General features: G+C 40.0%; 3 protein-coding genes across 4 annotated transcripts; 2 read left to right on the forward strand and 1 right to left on the reverse strand.

Moving 5' to 3' along the window:
- The first annotated feature begins 840 nt into the window (after nt 1-840).
- sftpbb (surfactant protein Bb) lies at nt 841-4,089 on the forward strand. 2 transcript variants are annotated; one of them, XM_063490711.1, is made up of 11 exons: nt 841-1,003; nt 1,261-1,313; nt 1,427-1,504; nt 1,627-1,749; nt 1,895-2,026; nt 2,128-2,208; nt 2,296-2,479; nt 2,563-2,705; nt 2,919-2,999; nt 3,279-3,389; nt 3,974-4,089. In XM_063490711.1, exons 1-11 carry the CDS (start codon nt 952-954, stop codon nt 4,016-4,018), a joined length of 1,083 nt encoding a protein of 360 aa, XP_063346781.1. In that variant the 5' UTR covers nt 841-951; the 3' UTR covers nt 4,019-4,089. The 2 variants fall into 2 exon arrangements, with proteins under 2 accessions (XP_063346781.1, XP_063346782.1); XM_063490712.1 differs by having other exon boundaries at nt 1,430-1,504.
- Nucleotides 4,090-4,534: 445 nt separating this feature from the next.
- usp39 (ubiquitin specific peptidase 39) lies at nt 4,535-11,521 on the reverse strand. Its single transcript, XM_063490710.1, has 13 exons — nt 11,360-11,521; nt 10,973-11,051; nt 10,798-10,892; nt 10,578-10,714; nt 9,636-9,788; nt 9,321-9,546; nt 9,154-9,228; nt 6,959-7,026; nt 6,527-6,715; nt 5,465-5,607; nt 5,196-5,331; nt 4,982-5,068; nt 4,535-4,797 (listed from the first exon to the last, which is right to left on the reverse strand). The coding sequence occupies exons 1-13, from the start codon at nt 11,418-11,420 to the stop codon at nt 4,744-4,746; spliced, it is 1,503 nt and encodes a 500-aa protein (XP_063346780.1). The 5' UTR covers nt 11,421-11,521; the 3' UTR covers nt 4,535-4,743.
- Nucleotides 11,522-11,806: 285 nt separating this feature from the next.
- Nucleotides 11,807-19,980, forward strand: lg12h2orf68 (linkage group 12 C2orf68 homolog). The gene is made up of 4 exons (XM_063490495.1): nt 11,807-12,027; nt 14,458-14,573; nt 14,693-14,835; nt 14,922-19,980. The coding sequence occupies exons 1-4, from the start codon at nt 11,918-11,920 to the stop codon at nt 15,042-15,044; spliced, it is 492 nt and encodes a 163-aa protein (XP_063346565.1). The 5' UTR covers nt 11,807-11,917; the 3' UTR covers nt 15,045-19,980.
- The last annotated feature ends 1,639 nt before the right edge of the window (nt 19,981-21,619 follow it).

Genomic DNA, 21,619 nt, shown 5'->3' on the forward strand with positions numbered 1-21,619 from the left:
GTATTGGTTTTTCTGTATTGCTTGTATGTATTTGTTTATCTTTTTTAATCTTCAATAACTGTTCAGCACTTTGTTTGAAAGCGCTTTATAAAGCCTTACTAAATAAAGTTATTATTATTATTATTATTATTATTATTATTATATTGATGTGGACAGATTTGTAGTCCTAAGGCGCCTCCCCTCAGCCTTTGCTTGAAATCCCTAAACTAAATAAAGCAATAGTTGTGAAATAAAAAATAAAGCTTTTATATATTTTATAAATCTTAAGTCTTGTGGCAGTGTTATATTTTCGGGTCTTTGACATATCGTAATTACTACGATTATAATACGATTATAACAGAATAACAATGAATTCTTAAAGTGCTCTGTCGCCCTCCGGCCTCAGCTCAGATACATTTACTCAGCTCTGCTGCCATCTGGTGGTCATTTTAGATTTCTTCATGAGCCAAGGTAGAGGCACGTGATCGGTGTTGTTTGTCGGCGCAATGACACAAACTGAATCTGATGATACATGGCGCATGGGCACAGGAAGAACCGAGTGAATTGTAGTGGAGGATCCAGACAACCTGAAATAAAACTACAAAAAGTGGCCACGTTCTTGGCGAAGGAGCCTTGACTCTCAATTCCCTTCTGCTTTTCAGTGTTATGTCAAGAGCGTCAAGTTTTTATACCAGAAACACCTTAAAGACATGCGCCTCCAAGGCTTAGTCTCGGAAAATATTCGTTTATCCACTCTTAGCCTGTATTTATCACTGCAACAGATAACTAAGGAAGTTTAGAGATTTAATTTGAAGCGTATGGCCTTTAATAGTCGAGGCGCCTGCGCAATGCGCATGACGCTCTGATAGGGTAAAGACGATCAATCTGTACTTCCGCTGCAACCCAAACAGCTGCACCGATGTTTTTATAGTCAAAATCATCCGATCTGTGTTGTCCTCTGCTGCTTAAACCATGTCTGCATCCGGATTTGTTCTCGTGATCCTCGCGGTGTCTCTGTGGCCCGGTAAGATGGACGTTTACTCAAAATCACATTAATGTCTGCATTACTGCGCCCCCCCCCCACCAGACGACATTTATTCAATATTCAGTTATACACTACTGTATAAAATATATAATGTAAACTTATACCAGGCTGTTGTTGCTGTTTATTGAAAACGTATAACCCCCTTGTAGTGTTGTAACTATATGCTAACCGATGCTGAAGCCATTTACCTGCAATCTTCTGTCTTGTTTTCTGTTTCTTTTCTCTTTTGACTGAAGGAGACTCCAGGTTTATTACTGACCCTTTGTCATTCATAAAGCAGAAATCTCTGGTAAGCCCTGAAAAGAGCACATGTATTGGGGGGGAAAAAAACTAAACAAAACTGTATCTGTTTGCATAACATGAAAGCGCGAAAACTGAGCAATTTTGTCACTGCGGCTTTAGCAGACGTTGGATATCTGTCCAGAATGCAGCCAGATCATCCAGCTGTCGGCCAACATGATTTCCAGCAGCGATACCAAGGTAAAGAACGGTTTAACTTTACTTTCACTTCACTGTTTTACTCGCGACACGAACTGGGCTTGAAGAAATGGTTATTAAGTGGCCGCCACACCCTTGTAATATTTCTCTCTATGCTTTTGCAGGGAGTCGTATATGAAAGCTTGCACGCTTTGTGCCGCCGCCTCCCTGAAGAGCAGGTGTCAGAGTGTGATTTACAGGTGAAGACTTACCTGCCCAAAATCCTGCATCAAACCCCTGATCACGTGGTGAGTTTAACCTCAAGTGAGGCTTCTTTTTATGAAAGAAGACAATAAACACTGAAGCCTTCTGAGAGTCCTTTTACTTGATGTAAAATATTTGATATATTGTGTTTTGGGTTGTTTTGTTTTTTTTGCTTTTGCTTTTTTGTAGAAACCAGGAGAGCTTTGTGCAGCTTTTGGACTTTGTGCTCCTCACGAGAAAGAGAAAGTGCAGAAACTCTCCCACCGTGTAGCTGGCACAGATACATCCAGCCACGCACTGGCCGCAGGAACAAAGACAGATGTCAGTATGAGAAAGCAGAAGTCAAATATAAATCGAAAAGTGAAGTGAAACCTTTGTGAATTTTATGAAATGGGCCTCTTATCTGCTAATTCTCTCTCCAGGAGGAGCTTAACCCAGTTTGCACCCTGTGTTTGTTTATCATCAAGAAGCTGGAGAGTTTGCTGCCCAAAAATATGACTGAGGTCATCTTTTCTTTACTTCTGTTCATTTAAAGAACCTTACCATCCATTACATCGCTTAAACCCTGCCTTCTCCTTCTTGACCTGCAGGATGCTATAAAGAAGGTCATGGGAGAGGTCTGCAATCTTATACCTAAGCACTATAAGGACCAGTGTGATGATTTCATCAATAAATATGGCGTCGAGATTGTCGAATTCCTTTTGTCTTCTGCTGCACCTCACACGATATGCACTCTTCTGCACCTCTGTCTGTTCAGTGAGCAGCCAGTTCCAGGTTTGTCATTATTGCTGTATAGCTTGGACCTGGCTCACTTCCCCATTCACCTAATTAATGCGCTACTGTCGCTGATTCTCCAGAGGTGTTCCTCCCATCAGACTGCGACTCATGCCGCACACTGGCTGCGCTGAGCCGACTACACCAGGGCCTCAATGCCACTGAAGCTCAGACTTATGCTTTCCTGGAGTCTGTGTGCGACATTCACCCTACCGCCATCCCAAAGGTCTGACTCTCAGCTAACAGTGGTACTCTTAGAACAACACCCTTTACAAATTATATGCAGTTTTAAAAAACTTGAAGCCAGCGAGCTTTTTGGTAAATTTGTCTAAACTTTTTATGTGATCATTCAGCTTCTTGTTTGGACTTTCGCTCAGAATGATGAAAGACGAGTCTTTAAAGTGTCACAGCATGATTATAGTGTTGATTCTCTTTTCAGTGTGAAGCCTTCACCAGTATCTACGGCTCACGGCTGCAGAAGGTCTTGGGAAACCAGATGGGATATCCTCATGCATGTGAAGTAAGAATAAACTAAAGGTTATCGTGAGTGGGTCTACATTTGAATAGTAACATAGAACCTGTGTCAGCACTAATCCAAATTTTTACCACGGCCTGCAGCAGTGCACGAATTCAGCAAGTAAAAACTGCACAAACGTGCACTGATCTGCAAATTTACGATGTGAATCATTCCAGTCAATGCAATATAAATCACAGATACCCAAGTAACCACTTAATGCCACCACTCATTCTTTAGGTTTTGTTCATTTTCTCATCATGTTTCCTACCATCTGTTCTGCAGAGAGCTGATCTGTGTGTGGCCTCGAAGCAGCTGGAACCGCTGGGAAAGAATCGTTGTACCTGGGGACCAAGCTACTGGTGCAAAGATGCTGAAACTGCTCAGGAGTGTGGTGTATGTGAAATTCTTTATCATTAGTAGTGTAAACAATAAAAGACATGAACATCCATGTAAAAACTACAATATACACACAATTATTCAGTCAATTATGCCACTGGCTGCCTAAAGTTATGCATCCCATCTTGAGAGAAACATTTCACACCGCCAGCGGGAGCCAGCCCTTACTCTTCTGTGTAGTTGATAAACCCTTGCTATCTTTTAAAGAGTCAGCCATGTCCAGTCTCTCTTTTCTAATAAGTTTATGTTTATTGACTTCATCAGTAATACTCTTTATATAAATATCAGGATAGTCTGCCGTGAGTGTTAGTCGTGGCAAACATTTAACATAATGTCCTAATGTCCATAATGTAATGTGATCAAAAGTGGATGAGAATACAAGTGATTTCCATCCATTGAGACTGGTCGGGCTGGGGCCTACCCCAGCTGCGTTAGGGTGACGGGCAGGTTACAGGTTAAAATCACCAGTTAATTGAATGCGTCATCTAAACATGTCTTCTCCTGTCCTCTGTCATACACAGACTGCTACTCTGTGGGCCACTACGTTTGTTTCAAATCTACTTTGTGTTTTCAATCTGCAGAATCAAGCCTACTGTGAGAAATACATGTGGAAGAAGAATGAGTGAAGCCTGCCAGACTGACTGCAGCCTTGTGCACACAATGATCTACTTTTTATTAAACTGATCAACTGTTAAATGTTTTATACCTGTGATGCACTGTTTGTTTGTTTTTTACATTTTTGTTATTTTTGCTGTTTTATGGGTAAATTTTCCATATCCTATGCTAGGGCCTTATGAATGTTACACATGAAGTTTTCAGTTTGCATGAAGTGTCCCACTGAGGCTGGGGTTCAGGGGTTCAGTTTGGGCTGAATAGTTCTGTGGGAAGTCTTATTCTGTGTATGATAATAGCTGTTATTATCAGTGTGAAAATCTGCAAGCCACACGCTGAGCTCTAATAATATAATGGAAACTACTGACTGATCGGCACAGCTGCTTCTTCTGTAATATTATTGCTCTTGTCCTGACTGCTGTTGCAAATGACCACATATGAATAAAACTGGTATTAAATTATATCAAAGGTGTGGTGAAAAAAATGCAACCTGCAGATGGACAAGTGTGCTGGACCTGGTTTATTTAGAAACTTCCAAGTAGTAAAAAGATAAAACTGTGGTAGGAAAAAAAAAAAAAAGCAGACATTTACATGTATTTGCTTCATGTGGTTGTAAAGGATGCCCTGATGCTCTCTTGCCACTCTCATTCAATATTCTGTTGTTTTAAAACACTTAAATACCCAGTTCATGTCCAGGACAATCACAAAGCCTCTGGTCATTCACACACTGAGGAATACTTTAAATCCCCATGTGGTTGTTTCTTCCATCACTGCTTTCTTGCCTCTTCCAGATCTGAGAGGGGGGAAAAAGCACACTGTCAACTAAAAGGACTCCTTGTTAAATTAAACAAACACATCTCGCTGATATCATTGTCAGAAGATGCAATGGTCTGCTTCATACTATGGATGCTGCACATAAAACTGAGGAGTTCTGCAGTATTTATACTGTCCATGCAAAAACTGAGTGGTCGACTTGCCTGGATGTAAGCCTCCGACAGTGTGATCATCTGAGGGAGAATGTCAGTTACCTGCAGGTCCTGCATCTCATACCACTTTCCAGTTCCCTGATTAAACACAAAGACAAACGGATGCCATTTAAGACAAGCCACAGTTTACAAAATCAATTTGGCTAAAAGCATCAACTTGCTCGGTTAATTCTATGAGCAGTATCAAAAAGTTCTAGATGCTTACATGATGCAGAACGTGTATTCTGTACGCTCCCTCAGTTGGTTTCCCATCATGCACTACATTTGCAATGAGGTCATAAGTCGTGTTCTTCTCGGTGGCTTGAGCTTCTTCTGTCAAGTATTCACGAAGGTCTACATTCCTGTTGAAGCACACAAAGGGACAACATACCGTCATTTAAACCGAAGACACAATGAACACACAAGAGATACAACACGCAGTAAGTATAATGTCTTTGATTAAGGCTACATTTTGAATACTTGAGCGGCACTTACGTTATAGGGAAGTTGACAATTGTGGGGTTCTTTTCCACAAAGAAGTTGTTCTTGGTGAATCTTTTGATGCAAAAGATGAGGTACGGAGGCAATTTGGTCAACTGGAACCTTTTGAGAAAATTCTCTTTGTAGGTTTTGTATTCCTAGAATTAAATCCAGGGAAAATACACAGATTTGTTCTCAGTGTTCAATTATTAATAGAACAAACTCACATCTAAATAACACTAAGGTTTAAATGCTCTAATTTCAATTTAAATAGATTGCACCCTTTCAAAATTAATGTTATCAACAGATTTTTCTTTCTTTTTTGGAGGAAGAGATTGTACTGAATCAAGTTAAGTGGACTTTTATGCAACACCAATTTGTACCACATGACTGAATGGCCATTAGCTGTAGCATCAAGAACTACCCTGAGGAGAAATGTCGATGTAGAGCCGTGGAAGGTAAGGGATTCAGCCTGAAAGGTGAAACTTCTCACAATGCTAGACAGAAATCAAACTTGGTTGCAAAGAACCAAAGCAATAATAACCAGGAGCAAAACAAGACAAACATGTCTAAGCTTTGCACCACACGACAGTTCGTGGATGTTAACGGAAAAACCTAATAATGCTTATAGACTGTAAAAACCTAAGTTTCAATGCAAACTTTTGTATCACTGCAGGTTTTCTGCAATAAAAGTTGTTAAACCCAGTGGCTACGTCATGGATGTTAGAGGGCATAATGCTGCGCTTGATATACGCAGCGCACTTCCTTCACTGTGACACTAATTGTGTGGCACAAACTGAAGAGGTGCACAGCTGTTCTCCACATCTGTGCAAGCACAGTGGAGGAGAGAGGAAGATATAGGCTGTAGTTGTGTCAGCTACATTAACCGTTTCTGGTAAAACACTGTCACCTAGTGTTGAAACCTTTAGTTCAATTTTGCACTTTCTACTTTATATTACTGCTGATTCATCAGTAGTACAGATCACTCCACTGCGATATTGACATGGCAGTATTTGCAAGCTCTTTTACTTTGTGAGAGTGATTATCAAAGCCAGTAGGATTAAAATGAATCTGTACCTTCTCTGTGCTGCCATTGAACTTGGCCAGGATGTTAAAGAGAGGGACCTGAGGGATTATAAGCTGCTCTTTTTCATCCTTGTACAATGGAGCAGTTGGGAGGTCAAGGGTCAGAAACAGAAAGGAAGACTCAGACATCTGCTCCTGATACTCATCTGTTGTAAGCAGAGCCTCTTTTTCCTCTGGCAGCTGTAAGATTTTAAAAATCAAAGTCATCAAAACATAAACAACTTAATTCACAGGAAATGTGTTATATATTTACAGAATACATAGTAAAATGTTATTGGACTCTTAGAAGAACTGAATCTTAAGGAGTGCAGAACTTAAAAAGAACTTGAATAAGTAACAAATAAACTCAAGTTTTTCTATTACTAAACTTATTCAAGGTCCATATGTTAAACAATTATCTTATAACACAAGCAAGAAACTCACCAAATCTGGGTGTGGGAGTTTCTTGGAGAAGATCCGCATGCAGCCTTGAAATGCTTTTGTAATGATTGCTATGAGGGGAGAAGGAAAAGAAAAGGGAGGGTTAGTGTCCTCATAATGAGGTGAGGTTCCACCTGCTCCACACTCTCACTACAGGTCACAATGTCAGGGCTCGCAAAATTTCAAAATCCCTGGTAGCCCTTCGGGCAGGCACTCTTCAGTTTTTGGTAGCCCAAAATAAATTTAAGTAGCCCGAATAAAAAGAAGAGGACAATTTTTTGATTGATGTTTTATTTCCTTTACAATATTATACATTAAAGTATAATATTGTAAAGGAAACAAAACATCAATCTAAAAATATTTAAAACACAAATTACAATCATCAACTCAAATATTTGGTTCTAATTGAACAGAAATTTCTATGAACTTGCACGAACTGTGTAGAACAGGGGTGGGCAATCTCAGTCCACGAGGGCCGGTGTCCCTGCAGGTTTTAGATGTGTCCTCGAACCAACATAGCTGATTTAAATGGCTAAATTAGCTCCTCAACATGTCCTGAAGTTCTCCAGAGGCCTGGTAACGAACTAATCATGTGATTCAGGTGTGTTGACCCAAGGTGAGATCTAAAACCTGCAGGGACACCGGCCCTCGTGGACTGAGATTGCCCACCCCTGGTGTAGAACATGAATTAGTCTGTGTCAGATCCTGAATTTGAAATCTCCACTGAAATCACGGGTAAGAGGCAAGTGGAACCAAGATCTAGGGCAGGGGTCTCGAACTCCAGGCCTCGAGGGCCGGTGTCCTGCAGCTTTTAGATGTGTCCTTGATCCAACACAGCTGATTCAAATGGCTAAATGACCTCCTCAGCATTTCTTGAAGTTCTCCAGAGGCCTGGTAATGAACTAATCATTTGATTCAGGTGTGTTGACCCAGGGTGAGATCTAAAACCTGCAGGGACACTGACCCTTGAGGCCTGGAGTTCGAGACCCCTGATCTAGGGCATTTGCTTTTTGAAGTTTGAAAAGACTGCTAAATTTTGCCAATGGTAGTTCACTCTTTGCAACATAGTACGCTGTTCTAAACAGCTTTTTCAGGACTTCTTGTTATGCATGGTTTATTTTTAGTATGTTTTTTGCAATTGGTGTTTGTTCTGGGAAAGATACTGCAGACTGAGCAATAATGCATTTCTTGCATTTCTCATGGTTTCTGATCGGGTCTTTCTTAAAATGACTGGTCCCAGTAACAAAGGAACTTGTCGACTCAGAAATCGAGGAAAACTCACAACACACCAAGTAGAACATTATGTTATTTAGCTCATCATATTCCAGCCATATAAATTATTTTGTCCATGAAACCAAAAAAGCTGCGCTTTCCTTTTGCCTCATAGTCTGATTTGTCATAACTTTTCCGTTTTGTGGTAGGCTTTTCTTTGGCTGTCCCTTCTTCACCCTGACCTGTCTTGTTTGGCTCTACAGAACTAAAATACCTGCGTAAATCCATCTGCTTTTACACACATACTTACATAACAATCAGCAATTCTCTGCGCAATCAACCTCTATCGCATGTTTAAGCTTGCTGCAGGAGATTTCACTTGTCATGTTTGATAGTAAGCTAACGATTGATAAGACGATGCCAGAGGAATTGGTGCGCAATTAATCTGTGACTTACCAATCAATGCTGCTGCTCTCTATACACAGTTCGCGCGATCAAAAAGTGAAAGTGAAAGCAAAAAACAAGCGCAAATTCAAACGCGATTTCAATGTGTCACATACTGACAGTGGCTCATCGATGCCGATGACATAATTACTCAGCTACATTTGCGAAAGAATGCAAAAGCATTGACATATCTTTCCTTCCTATGATAGCCCGACGGGCAGGGCTGAAATGGATTTTGGTAGCCCGACTGGAAAAATCGCTAGCCCCGGGACGTCGGGCTAGCGATTTTGCGAGCTCTGAATGTCATCTGCAAACGTCATAGTCCACGGAGCTTGTCCATCACACTGCACAGTCACAATATGATTTTGTGCAGAGACTGCAGATTCTGTATGAAACCCAAGGTTTGAGAATCAAAAAATAGAAATTTAATTAACCCTTAAAGTCCTTAAGATGCTTTTAATATCACAACAGAAGGCTAAAGATGCACTACTGCATTAGAACCAAACAACTTAAGAGTCAAATCCACTTTTTTCCCCACTTACATGGCTTCTTCTTTGTGCCTCCGAGAGCACCATGCAGGGCATTTAAGAACCACGTCATGAAGTCCACAGCATCACCTGCAGAACAGAAAACAATCAATTAGCACCACAACCTGTATTGAAAGCCTACTAAGACCAGAAAGTACAATTTAGTGAATGTAAAGCAATACCTTGCTTTGTAATCTGGAAGTTCTTCTTGCTGCACAACACTACAGCCTGCAACATCTCGTGGGGCGACACATGGGCCTTAAAGTTTCTTGGATTCCAAAGTTTGCGCATCAGCTCACCAAACCTCTGCACCAAGAGAAACATGATGTCTCCCGGGGGCCTGCGGATTCCTCTGTAGTTTTCCTCCTCCAGGAAGTAATTTCGCAAAGGTGGAACATTAGAAAAAGCCTTGAAAAGAGAGACACAAATGAAAAGGGAGGACATTATTCAGAAAATTTACAACAATTAATAAAATCTACAGTGGTAGATATCCATACCTGTAACACCACATTGGCATAGTCATTGGCTTTGATGTTGTTGAGCCCTACAATGCCCGGTAAGTAGGTGGTACCGTCATAGGCTCTGTACAGTTTACCCTGCTTGTCCAGCCCCGCAATGTGCTGCTTGGTGAAAGTTGGCTTCAGCACGTACTGTAGAGAGAAGAAATGTAAGCAAATCAGCTGTTTGTGGTAACTGTTACAAAGCCAGAGCTCAGAAATAATGACAAAATCAAACAGAACATGGTTAGTATCATATCAGACTGAAAACACTGGTGCTTCTTCAGTCAATCCAGTCACAATTCAGACTGGAAGATATTTATTCACTCAATTCAGCTTAAAAAAAGTCACTAAAGTCAAAATATTTTGAATGTAATTTAACCTTTAACATAGATATACAGTTACACTGTAGATTATTTTTCTCTCAGCTGCTCCTATTAGGTGGCATCACAGCGGATCATCTGCCTCAATTTCACTTCTTCTCATTACATCCCAGTATATGCCTTATCCCTCCTCTGCACATGTCCAAACCACCCTCAGACTTGTCTCTAACTTTGACTCGAAACTGCTCAACCTGAGCTGTCCCTCTGGTGTAGCTAATGCGGTCTATCCTGGTCACAGAGATTGGTGAGTGAGTTTAAACGCTCAAATTGCCTCCAGTCACCAGATCTCAATGCAATGGGATGTGATGAAACAGGAGCCACACATCATGGATGTGGAGCTGACAAATCTGCAGCAACTGTGTGACACTATCATGTCAAAATGGACCAAATTCTCTGAGGAATTTTCAAACACCTTGTTGAATCTCTGCCATGAAGAATTAATAAGCAAACTCTGAAAGTAAAAGGTGTCCAAACCTGTAGTAATAAGGTGTACCCCATAAAGTGGCCAGTGAGATTACATGAATTTTAGTTTTAGTATGAAAAGCATTACTTTACTTACTGTGATATCTTCTAGTGATGAATCGATGATCTCATAGTTATCTGGCAGACAGTAAAACTTGAGTGTATGCAGATTGAGGAACACATGATGGGTAAACTGTACGCTGTGAGTGTATGCGTGAGACTTCAGACCTCTTCCTACAAAAAACAAAACAAAACCCACACAAATCAGTACAAGTAACAGGGTCTCTGATCCCCAGTTAAAATGTCAATTTGCCTACCTTGAAAGTATTTCCCACATATAAGGCAGGCGTAGACATTGATGTGGGAGAGAGAGATGGAGCAGAGTTTCTCAAAGTCGAAGTCCAGCACACTCCTGCAGGATTGACAGACTTGAATTCACCTCCAGAGGTGGAATACAGCTTTAGTAGCAATACACAGTCTGCTCCGGCCTACCTGTTTATGGTGTCAAGGTAAGGACAGTGGCGGCTTCTTCGGTCTTCTACTGCATGTCCTCGTCCAACTCTGGCTGCCACTGCAACGTGAAGTGGCCCAAGAAGAACAAATGTCAAGCCAAACCATGTACCAACAGTTCAAAGCAATGAGCTAAACATGCTAACTAGCTTAGCTTTAATGTTGTGAGGTGTGCTTGTTTTCAAACAATGGGTGCTTTAAGATGAGGGGTATCGTTGTTTTTAGCACATAGTGGAGACACTTATTGATCCGTCTATGCGTTACTGGACAGGGCAGTAAAAAAAAAACAAAAAAACGAACACACCACTGGCTAACAACAACGCTAACTGCTAACCAAACGCAGGGCATACGTTTGAGGAATATACTTACCTCCGTCTTCATTGTCATCATCATCTAAATCCACCTCTCTTTCTCGCTTCAAAGAAACCATAGCAGCAGAGAGACGGCGTCAAAACAATGGAGAAGCTAAAACTTTACGTTATTTGGAGGGAGTGATGAATGGGTCAAACACGGTGCGCCTCGAAACTCGCGGCGATTGTGCGTTGTAGCCGTCGAGTAGCAAACTAAAACCTAACCCGGAGTTTAAAAACCTACTAACGCTATACACACTGTTAGTCACTTACCAAAAACTAATATGATAACTTGCCTAATTTCTAAACTCTATCTGGACATTTGTTTGTCTTTTATATATATATATATATATATAATATATATATATATAGGTTTGTCATGTATGGGTATTTGTTTATGGTGCGCAATTTAGTTATAACATTATTTATTAACTCAGGGAGCATTATAATTGGACAACATGTTATCGTTAGCTAGCCGTAGTTATATAGCTTTTTGACCGTTCACAGTGCTCTGATTGGGACTTGTTGCAATCAGTAGTGCATAAATACTGACGTTGTTTGGAAGCGGTTTGCTGAAATGGATGTTTTAAGAGAAGAGGGGGTCCACGAGCTGAAATACAAACCAGGTGGCCGCTTGGATATGAGCCACGGCTTCCTGCACCATATCCGGAGGAACCAGATTGCTAGGTGAGTTCCTCAGCTGCTATTAGCGTATGCTAGTGCACTAGGTCATTCAGCTAAAACCATAATCGTTATTATTATTATTAGTGAAAAGTAATTTTATGAGTAAGTAAATGTTATCTTGTTATTAACACACACGCTTTTACATTCGGAGATAAAATACATGGGAAGGTCGCAGAGGCCTGGTGACCAGTTCTCTTTGATTTAAGATGCTGAGAAGCAAAATGATAAACAACTGCATACTGAAAAAAAACTGAGTTCAATCAGTACGTGCATCTGTTAACAGGGGGGTCATTTTTAACTTGTTTTTGACAGAAAACACGACAGACCCCAAAAATACTAGGAAAGCAATTAAACACATCACTTCACTTCTATAATGTTTTTGTTTGTAGGTTTCTTTGAAATGCATTTCAGTATAGCAAGTAAACTTGGCACAAAAGGTAAGGAAAATCTGTGTTTGGCTTTTGAAAATAAGTGATATTTCACTGTAAAGTCTGTTTATGTCCTCTTAAATTGTGCCACTTGTGGGGTGTGCCCATGAAAAAAGCTTGCAAATCTTCTCTGCGAATCCTAAACAGTTTTTTTTCTGCTACTGACTCTTGTTTTGAGATTCTGGTATCCCGGATACAGACAGTCAGGTGTCTGATTGTTGCCGGATTAGCACCACCTGTTATCGTGGATCTTACAGGTCACGTTCCAATAGGGCAACTTCAAGCCGGTGTAGTACCTTATCCAAATTAAAGACCAAGTTCTATTTGACGCGGGATTCCAGACAGGCTACGAAATGGGCATCCCAAGAAGATGACACAAGATGACTGTTTCTTCACCCTGTCAGCACTTTGGAACAGAAGTCAGTCTTCTATAGATTTACAGTCAAGGTTTGCAGAACAGTATGACTGACTGCGCTCTACCCAGAAAATCCAGAACAGACTGCACAGGCCAATCTCCAGTGTCATAGGGCTGCCAGGAGGCCTGCCATGACTGCTGTTCACCATCAGGCAAATTTGCGCTGCTGTTGGCAACATGTGCACTGGGACACTGTGTTGATTGCTGCACTGATAGGGTAGCAGCTTTTGGTGGAGGCAGTGTTATAACGTGGGGCAGCATCTCCTTCAGTGGAAAAACGAGCCAATCTCAATGCAAGAGATATTGAGATGAGATTCTGCAAATGGTGGCAATCCCATAACTCCACAGTCTAGGAGGGAACTCCATCCTCAAAGATGGCAACGCTCACCACAACAGAGCGGACCACCTCAGGTCCGGTCTTTGGGAGTGAAGAGGATGGAATGTCCTACCTGAAGTCCTGACCCTGTTGAACGGTTATGTGATCAGCTTGGATGTGGACCAAGCCGGTGACCAGCGTAGAAGATGCCAAGCTGTTGAGGCTGCATATGGTTCTTCCACATGCTGCATGCATAGCCCCATATTTCTTGAATTAAGAAATTGCTAAAAAAAAAATTAAGACCTAAATCATCTAGTTCAGTAGGCAACCCCAAACAACAGTCAATAGCAGAATAGGCTGTTTGGTATTGGCAGAGAAGATTTAGCAGGTTTTTCATGGGCGCAACCCCCATACTCACCTCTGCTGATCATTCAGTGCATATGTTAGGAAAAATGCATTTTTCCTTAGAAATGTGGGACTACTGAAGGGGAAATAAAAAGGCTCCCAATGGTATGAGATTTGTTCGCAAGGTGCATTGTTACAATAAAGAAATAATAGACCTTACTTTTTGTGCCAAATTTACATAGGAACGACCTACTTTCATAATCCATTTTCTGAACTATACAACAAACTGTTAGAAATTTACATACATTCATATGTAGGCATGGATATCATGTCCATGAATCATTTCACACACAAAAAACTTTTCAAAGAAAATCCCCAAATTACATTGCTAGCCTGTATTTAAGCTTCTCAATACTGGCTGAAGACTGGCTGAATGGTAAAAAGGGGCATTTGGTGTCAGTGTCTTTCAATTTTATTTAAAATGCTGACCTCTGTATACAGTGGTTAGTCAAGTCAAAAATCACAATTTAAAAAAGCAGTGTCACTCCATTAATGCTTGGGTTTGAATAAATGGAGAATTCTGCAATCTGTGACTCTGATAGTAGTCCACATGACAGGTTATTATTAAATGCGGTTGTTTCATTCTGCTGTTTTAGCATTAATTTCATGTAATTAAAAAAAAAAAAAGCCAGGTAAAATTAAAAGTAAGATAAAAATGAGAGCATCACCGTGAAGAGTTAAAAATATTTCTTCAGATATTTCTGAGGGTTAATCTTTTCTTTTTTTCTTTCTTCAATTCTTCAAATTGTTTATTACATGTTCTTAATTTAGGTTTTATTTTATTTTTATTATTTATTTATTCATATGCCATGGAACAACCAAGTTGTCACATTTTCTGCATTAACAAAATTTTGATTCCCTTTCTCCAGAGATGACTATGATAAAGAAGTGAAGCAAGCCAAAGAGCTTCAGCGGCGGAGACACACCACAACCCCTCGAAGACCCCGTCGACCTGACATGCAAGTGTACCATCCTCGAAGAAGACGTAAGACTGATGTGCTTTCTCTTGACTTTTGTGCTGATTGTACACCCATTAGCGGGAAGATAAAGTGTGTATGTGTGTGTGCGCATGTGTGTGTGTGCATGCGTGCGCTCATTGTTCAGATGGTTCAGAGCCAGGGGCCGGTGCTGATGCTGAAGAAAACGAGAGTGGATCAAGCACAGAGACTGACGCCAGTGGGACTGAACTCTTTTGGCTTGAATATGAAGCAGATTCTGGTACCATTACATCCATCCTTGTGCACAAGGTTAATGCCGATTTCTTTTTATGGTGTTTTCAGCTCTTTGGTTATTTCCTGTGTGTAATTCCTTTAAATGCCTTCTGTTTCTGAAGGAGGACAAGCCTGAGAGGGTGGTAGAACGTGTTGCAGAGAAGAACATCCTGGATGCAGCCATGAGGGCAGCTCTGAAGGTTCGAATTCGAAAGGAAATTGATAAAAGGCGAGACAAACGCTGAGCAATCGACAGATTACGACCATAAAGGAGCTCCACGCAAAGAGGAGTAATGCTTCGTTTGCAGTTCTGCACTCCTCCAGAGCACTCTTGTGCGTTAAGGGTATAAGAAGGATCATTTAGAGTGACTGTCAGCAGAGATCTAACATGGTGACTTGTATTCAGGCCATTTTTTAATTTTTTTTGCAAGAAGGAAGAGCACAGTTTATGGCTGGGAGTTGTTTTCAGGTTTAATTGCAATTCTTGACCTTGGACAGTTGTGTTATTCTCTGATTCACATATTGAGGACACATTTAAGTTGACTGGACATTTTTAAAATTGTTACTTTTTTAATAGTTACATTTACAAGGAGCAGGTACTCTTAAGCACAGAGTCCTAAAAGCGTTGTCCTCCATGTCCTGTGATTCTTGTGTTTACAAAGATTCTGTTTTGTTAAATTAAGATTTGAACTCTTTGTGCGAAGTGTTTTAAGCTGATCATCGGTCTGTCAGCAATCCTGTGTTTAAGAAATGAGGGAAATTAGTTTTGAAGTCCGAGTTTAGTAGATGTAGGGTTGGTAACTGTTCTGTAGGTTTCAGTGCTCTGATTTATTTTGGATTGTTGAGAGGCTTATTTTTGATACTGTAATATCTTTTTGAGGATGACACTTTACATATAAAATGTATAAAAGCCATACATTGCTGTCCAGTTTTATGGTGCTGAGCACCACTTTTTTTTTTTCTTATCATCTTATATGACAGAGATTCTGATTTTAAATATGAATATAATACTGGAACATAGAAAAATACGGCATCAGGTTGATTTGACAAATGTTTCACATCACATTTTCAGCAGGTGGCAGCATCAGTCATGCAACCACGCAGACCTCTGCTGTAGTTTTCCTCCTGTTTAAATCAGGTTTTACTCTGTACTTCTGTAAAAATAATGCATTTTTCTACAGAGACCTACTAAACAGTTTAGTTTCCATAAAAAGGGGCACTTTGAATTATTCTAATATTTCCCCTCTTTTGACTAAAATACTTTGAAGAACTGAGGGGCTATGAAGAATTAGGTGGCAAGTTGCTGTACATGGAGTAGCACCTTAGGTTTGTATCCATTTCAGGATCTTTGTGCACTTGAGTCAGAGCTTCTGTCCTCTGCTTTCTCAGAAATCTCATCTCATTGGGGCTGCTTGTCCAACAATATATAGCCTCCTATACACAGGAAAAACTCTTAATTTGTAGAGTTCAGATTTCAAGTGGCAGTTTTATATTTTGCTATGCTGAGCTCTAAAATATGAACTTGAGTTTTTTGTGACAAAGCAGATGTTCATCTTGTGACCAAAAGGAGTGATTTAGTTTGTGTGAAGTTGTACCTGTTCTCATATTATTTAAGCAATTGTGATTTTTGTTTAACTTTTTTCCCACTGTTATGTCATTTCTTTCCCCACCTTTTTACCTGGAGCAGTAGTTTATGATTTGTTTTTCTACTTTGACTTAACCAAGCAAGCTGGAACTCGCTAGTGATGTATTGTGAAAATGCCTCAAGTCAAATTCCTATGATTCGTAAAACCCCACCTGACGGCTACGACAGGATTCATTTTAAAACGGATGTCTGTCAGTTATTCAAGAAAACGAGGAAAAAAAGGTCCGTCCCCCTAAAAGGCCGATGGCATGCACATGTTAAAATGTCTGTCTCCTATCAAACTCGAAAGTGAAAATGGGAAGCTCCACTTCCCTGGCTATGGAAAAATACAAAACTGACTTGACATTTAGACAGATAAACTGGTGAGCCACGCCATAGTGGGAGATTAATACATTGTTTTTATTGACGTATGAAGATATGCAAACTTCATCCTCTGATCACAGGGCGGGCCAAATATTACACAAAGCCTTGTCAAGGAGGAGTGGGCTCCGCAAATTGATTGGCTGAACAGATACACTCCCCTTCAGGCTGTCAACGCCCTCCTCCAGCTTGCTTTCATTTCTTAAGCAGCATGTGACTGAAGGAGGGAGACACATTCCCAGGGTAGCTACTCTGCTGCTCAGCAGATTATCTAAAGTTACAGATTTCCAGTTGGCTGAAATGGCCCAATCACAGCTCACAATTCAATACCCGACCCTTAGTGTAGCTTATCATTAAAAATTATGTAACTCATAACCTTTTCTTCCGTACATTACCTCTGCCTGTGAAAAGCTTTTAAGGGGTGGAATTATGCAATTTAGCAAAGCACCAATTGGTTAGCCATTGTGGTAAACAGCACTGGTTAGACTCTTTTCCCATCTACTGCCGTATTATTTAAAAAAAAAAAAAAAAAAAGACACGAAAAATCCAGAAACCATAAACATACAGTTTCTATTTGCAAGAATGTGCAAGTTGTTTTTATTTTTTACATACAGTAGATGTTCATACACTCCACTAACAAACGTACTGACCCAATGTCAAAATCAGCCAGCCATTGAGCTTCTCTACTATCAGGGCCTACATCACATTGTTTGTCTTGACTTATTTACTGAAGTACTAAACACTTGAACTGAAATATTGTAAACAAGAGCACTATTGTCAAACCTAGCATCCAATATCTGACCCCTCAATGTTTGGGGAGTTTAGAGTTCTGTTTACTTTGCCGGCTAAATCATTACAGCGAGACCCTCGAGCCACATCACCTGACCATGTGTCTGAATTTCTCTTCTTTTTTTTCTTGCTTTTGATGTTCTTGTAACTAAATAGAAATCTAACTTTATAACATTGTATAGTGTAATAAAACGCATCTTGAAATTTGTAATGAGATCAGCATTTGAGGTTTAGCATTTGGCTTGGGAACTTTTCTCAACCAAATGGAGCAGTCTCGGAGACGAATGTTACATAACAGATCAGAGAATTTAGGCTGGGTTAGGCACAGTGACAACCTGAGATTAATCTCACCCTCATAACACTTTGAAAGAACTTCCAACCACCCCCAAAAACACAATTGCATAACTTTGGAACCGACAATGACTCAGTTTGATTCACAGTTACCTTGTTATCTGCTGTACCTTTGTAACTGCACTTTGTCAGTATAAGATACTGCGAAGATAACCTGTCTTTCTAAACAGCCAAATCGTGTAATACATACTGTGACAAAAAAAACTACTAGCTGACGATGCATTTTCGTTTTAAAAACAAATGTGTTACAAAAGCCTCATCTTTAAATGTGTAACTGAAAAACAAAGCACTCTTGGGTTCCCTTGTGGTTTGCGAGTTCACATTTTATTTCGCCCTTTGTTAACGGTTTAAAGCTAAATTAAGGCGAACATCTTGTGCAGAAAAGTTAGAGGAGGAAGTCCAGTTTTCTGCAAAAGTACAGTAGAGCAACAGCAAACACATACAGATATTGTATCAGCTGTCATCTAATCCTGACAGTGAATGCCAGTGACCTCAACTAAACAGCTGACCTGCCTCTGCCCTTCTCACTATGACTGTATTCCGCTTGCAGCCTGCTTAAGTCGACCACCAATAAAAGGCTAAAGCTTTATCAGCACGTTGCTACATAAGAAAAAAAAGATCTGCTTAGTGTGTGTGTGGTGCAATGTTCTTGAAAAACAAGCTTCCAAGCCTTTTTCCTTTAATTAGTGCTCAGTGCTTTTCAGTTGCAACAGCCTCTGTTGGTGCCATGGTACCGTTACCGTGGTGAGTCTTCTTGCCCATTCAAGGCTGTGCAAGTATGAGCTCGCCTTTACTAACATTCGGTTAAATATAGATGCTTGGCTGTCGAGCGCAGTAGTGGAAATGCACAGCTGCTGCAGTACGACCAGTAACCACAATTTGGGTCCAAGAAGTCTAGTGATGTTACTCAAGTAGCAGAACTTGACTGTAACTGTATGTGCAAGGCTAAATTTCAGAGTCAAGAAGTACATCCAGTCCTCCGTAAAAGGGAAAGGGAGAGGTTCCTAGAAGTTATTTCCAGTAAGGCTTCTCTTGCTCAGCAAATAGTAATTCTCAGTTTAAGTTTGACCTTTGCAGTAGAGGCTTATTAGAATAACTGCTTTTAGATTTAAATGCTACAAAATTAATACGCTCACACCCAACTTCATTAGGTATACCTGTTCAGCTCCTCATTAACTAAAATTACTTATTTTCCCACACAACCATGTCTAGAGTTTACAGAGACTGATCTGTAAAAGGAAAAATATCCAGTGAGCAGCAAATTCCTTGTTGATACCAGAGGTCAGGGGAGAATGGGAAGACTGCTTCAAGTTGATAGGAAGGCAACAATAAATCAAATAACCACTAGTTACAACAAAGGTACACAGAAGAGCATCTCTTGAAGCACATGGGCTACAGGAGCAGAAGACCGCACTGGGTGCTACTTCTGTTACGAACAGGAAAATGAGGCTATAAATTACACACACTTACCAAAACTGGACAATAGGAGATCAGGAAAATGTTGACCAAGATATGAGCTCGATGAGTCTCGATTTCTGCTGCAACATTCAAAAGGCATGGTCAGAATTCAATGTAACAACATGACAGCATGGATCCATCCTGCCTGTATAAGTGGTTCAGGCTGGTGGTGGTGGTGTAATGGTGTGGGCGTATTTTCTTTATTTTCTTGGCACAGTCTGTGTCCCTTAGTACCAACTGAGGCCTACCTGAGTATTGTTGCTGACCATATCTATCCTTTTATGACCATAGTGTCCCCATCTTCTGATCGCTGCTTTCACCAGGATAACGTGCCATCTCACAAAGCTCAGATCATCTCAGGAGATTAAGCAGGTCATCTACTAACCAAAAAGTTGGTGCTTCAATCCCTGGCTGACAGTCATACCAAAGTATCCTTGGGAAAGATGCTCAACTCCAAGTTGCGGTCCATCATGGGAGTGTGAATGTGTGTGAATGAACTAGAAAGCAAATAAAAACTGATTGTTTGAATGAGGGATGTCGTAGTATATAGTGCGTAGTAGAGTAGAAAAGCTCCATACAAGAACCAGTCCATTAAACACTTATCATCTTAAACTGTTTTTTTTTTTAACACGACACTTCCCTATACTGAAATGGCATCACACTCACCAGATCTCAGTCCAACTGAGTGCCTTTGTGATGTGATGTAGTTAAAGATTCCCATCATGGATGTGCAGCTGACAAATCTGCAGCAACTATGTGATGCTAAGTAATGTGAGTGAAAAATTTAGTGCTGTATGCTATATTTCAGTAGAAATGTGTCCTTTTTTAAATCATTAACACAAACATACCCATAGGTGCTACATCTAACTCAAATCTTTGTTCTCCTCGTTATTGGCAAAAGTATACATACGCACGTTTAAAAATCTGGAGCATACAAACCAAATGTGCAGACTACAGAATGGTCAAACAGCTCGCACGCTGCTAAAGGGTCTGCACAGACTTTTATGCCAACAAAACATCTACATGATTTGGAGTGAAGCCTTCAGTACAGGAAAAACTGTTCTCAGCATAATATTCCATTCAATTCCATTCAATTTTAAATTCCCTCAGCAGGTCATCGACAGGTTAAACTGCAGGTGATTTTTTATGTTAAGTTTTCAAAATAAAAATGAAACTCAACCTTTAACCTCCTAAGACCTGAACTCTTCCATGGCATGCATTTTTATTTATATTTTTATATTTGGGCATATTGGGACCCAATGTATGTAAAAACAAAGAATCAGCAGATTTTTTTTTAACCTGATATTTGTTTCTAAGAAAAATGAGAGCCACATATGAGGACATTTGTTTTAAATTTTGATAAAACAGTGGATATCAGGCCCTTGTAGAGCAAAATTTAGTATTTTGGTCTAGACAACCAAAAATGTGATTTCCACATATGTGGACGCCAGGTCCTAGGAGGTTAAACAAACAAAGGGACATTTTTTATTGTTTATTTGGTTACATTTACCCTTTCTCACTTTAAACTTTAAACATTTTAAGCGGCTCAGTCTAAATTCTTTGCGTACACCTGTCTCCGGAGGCAAATATTTTTCTTAACAGTTGTTTGTCATTTCCTTTTGGCAGCGAGCTGTGTGAACTGCCCAAACTTGTCCGACATTCTGGTGTGATTAGGAATGAGAACAGAATCTTCTCAGACCATATTTGGCCTTTTTATCGCTTTCATTACAAAACTGTAATTAACATATTACTTTGTGTTGCATGGCATGACAAACAATGATATGTTTCACATCAGAATGCCAACAGTACAAATGACTAAAATATCACATCATAAAGTTTCAAGGTTGTTTGATAATAAAAAAATAACCTTTCAAACTGCTAAATTAGGATCTTATGTAATTTTATTGATTTATTATGCATTACTATGATCTCATCAATTTGTTGTAAGCTTTGCTCTGGTTAACAACTTCAAATGTAGCTGAAACGGGTGCTCAACCTTTTCAAAGTGACTGATGAGTTCTAAGATGTAACTGGAAATAGTATCTTCGGTTAAGAAAGGGTGGGACATGTTCCCCTTTGAAGCTCAAGCAACAGTGTTTTGAATTTGCTTCAGGGTCATTGCTCATTACTTACACAACCATGGATTTGTTTTTACCTTTCAGACACATTACGATCACTTATTTGGAAGGTATGGAGCAAATTAGTCAGTCCATTAAG

The sequence above is a fragment of the Pelmatolapia mariae genome, linkage group LG12, assembly GCF_036321145.2.
Source record: "Pelmatolapia mariae isolate MD_Pm_ZW linkage group LG12, Pm_UMD_F_2, whole genome shotgun sequence".
Lineage (NCBI taxonomy): Eukaryota > Metazoa > Chordata > Actinopteri > Cichliformes > Cichlidae > Pelmatolapia > Pelmatolapia mariae.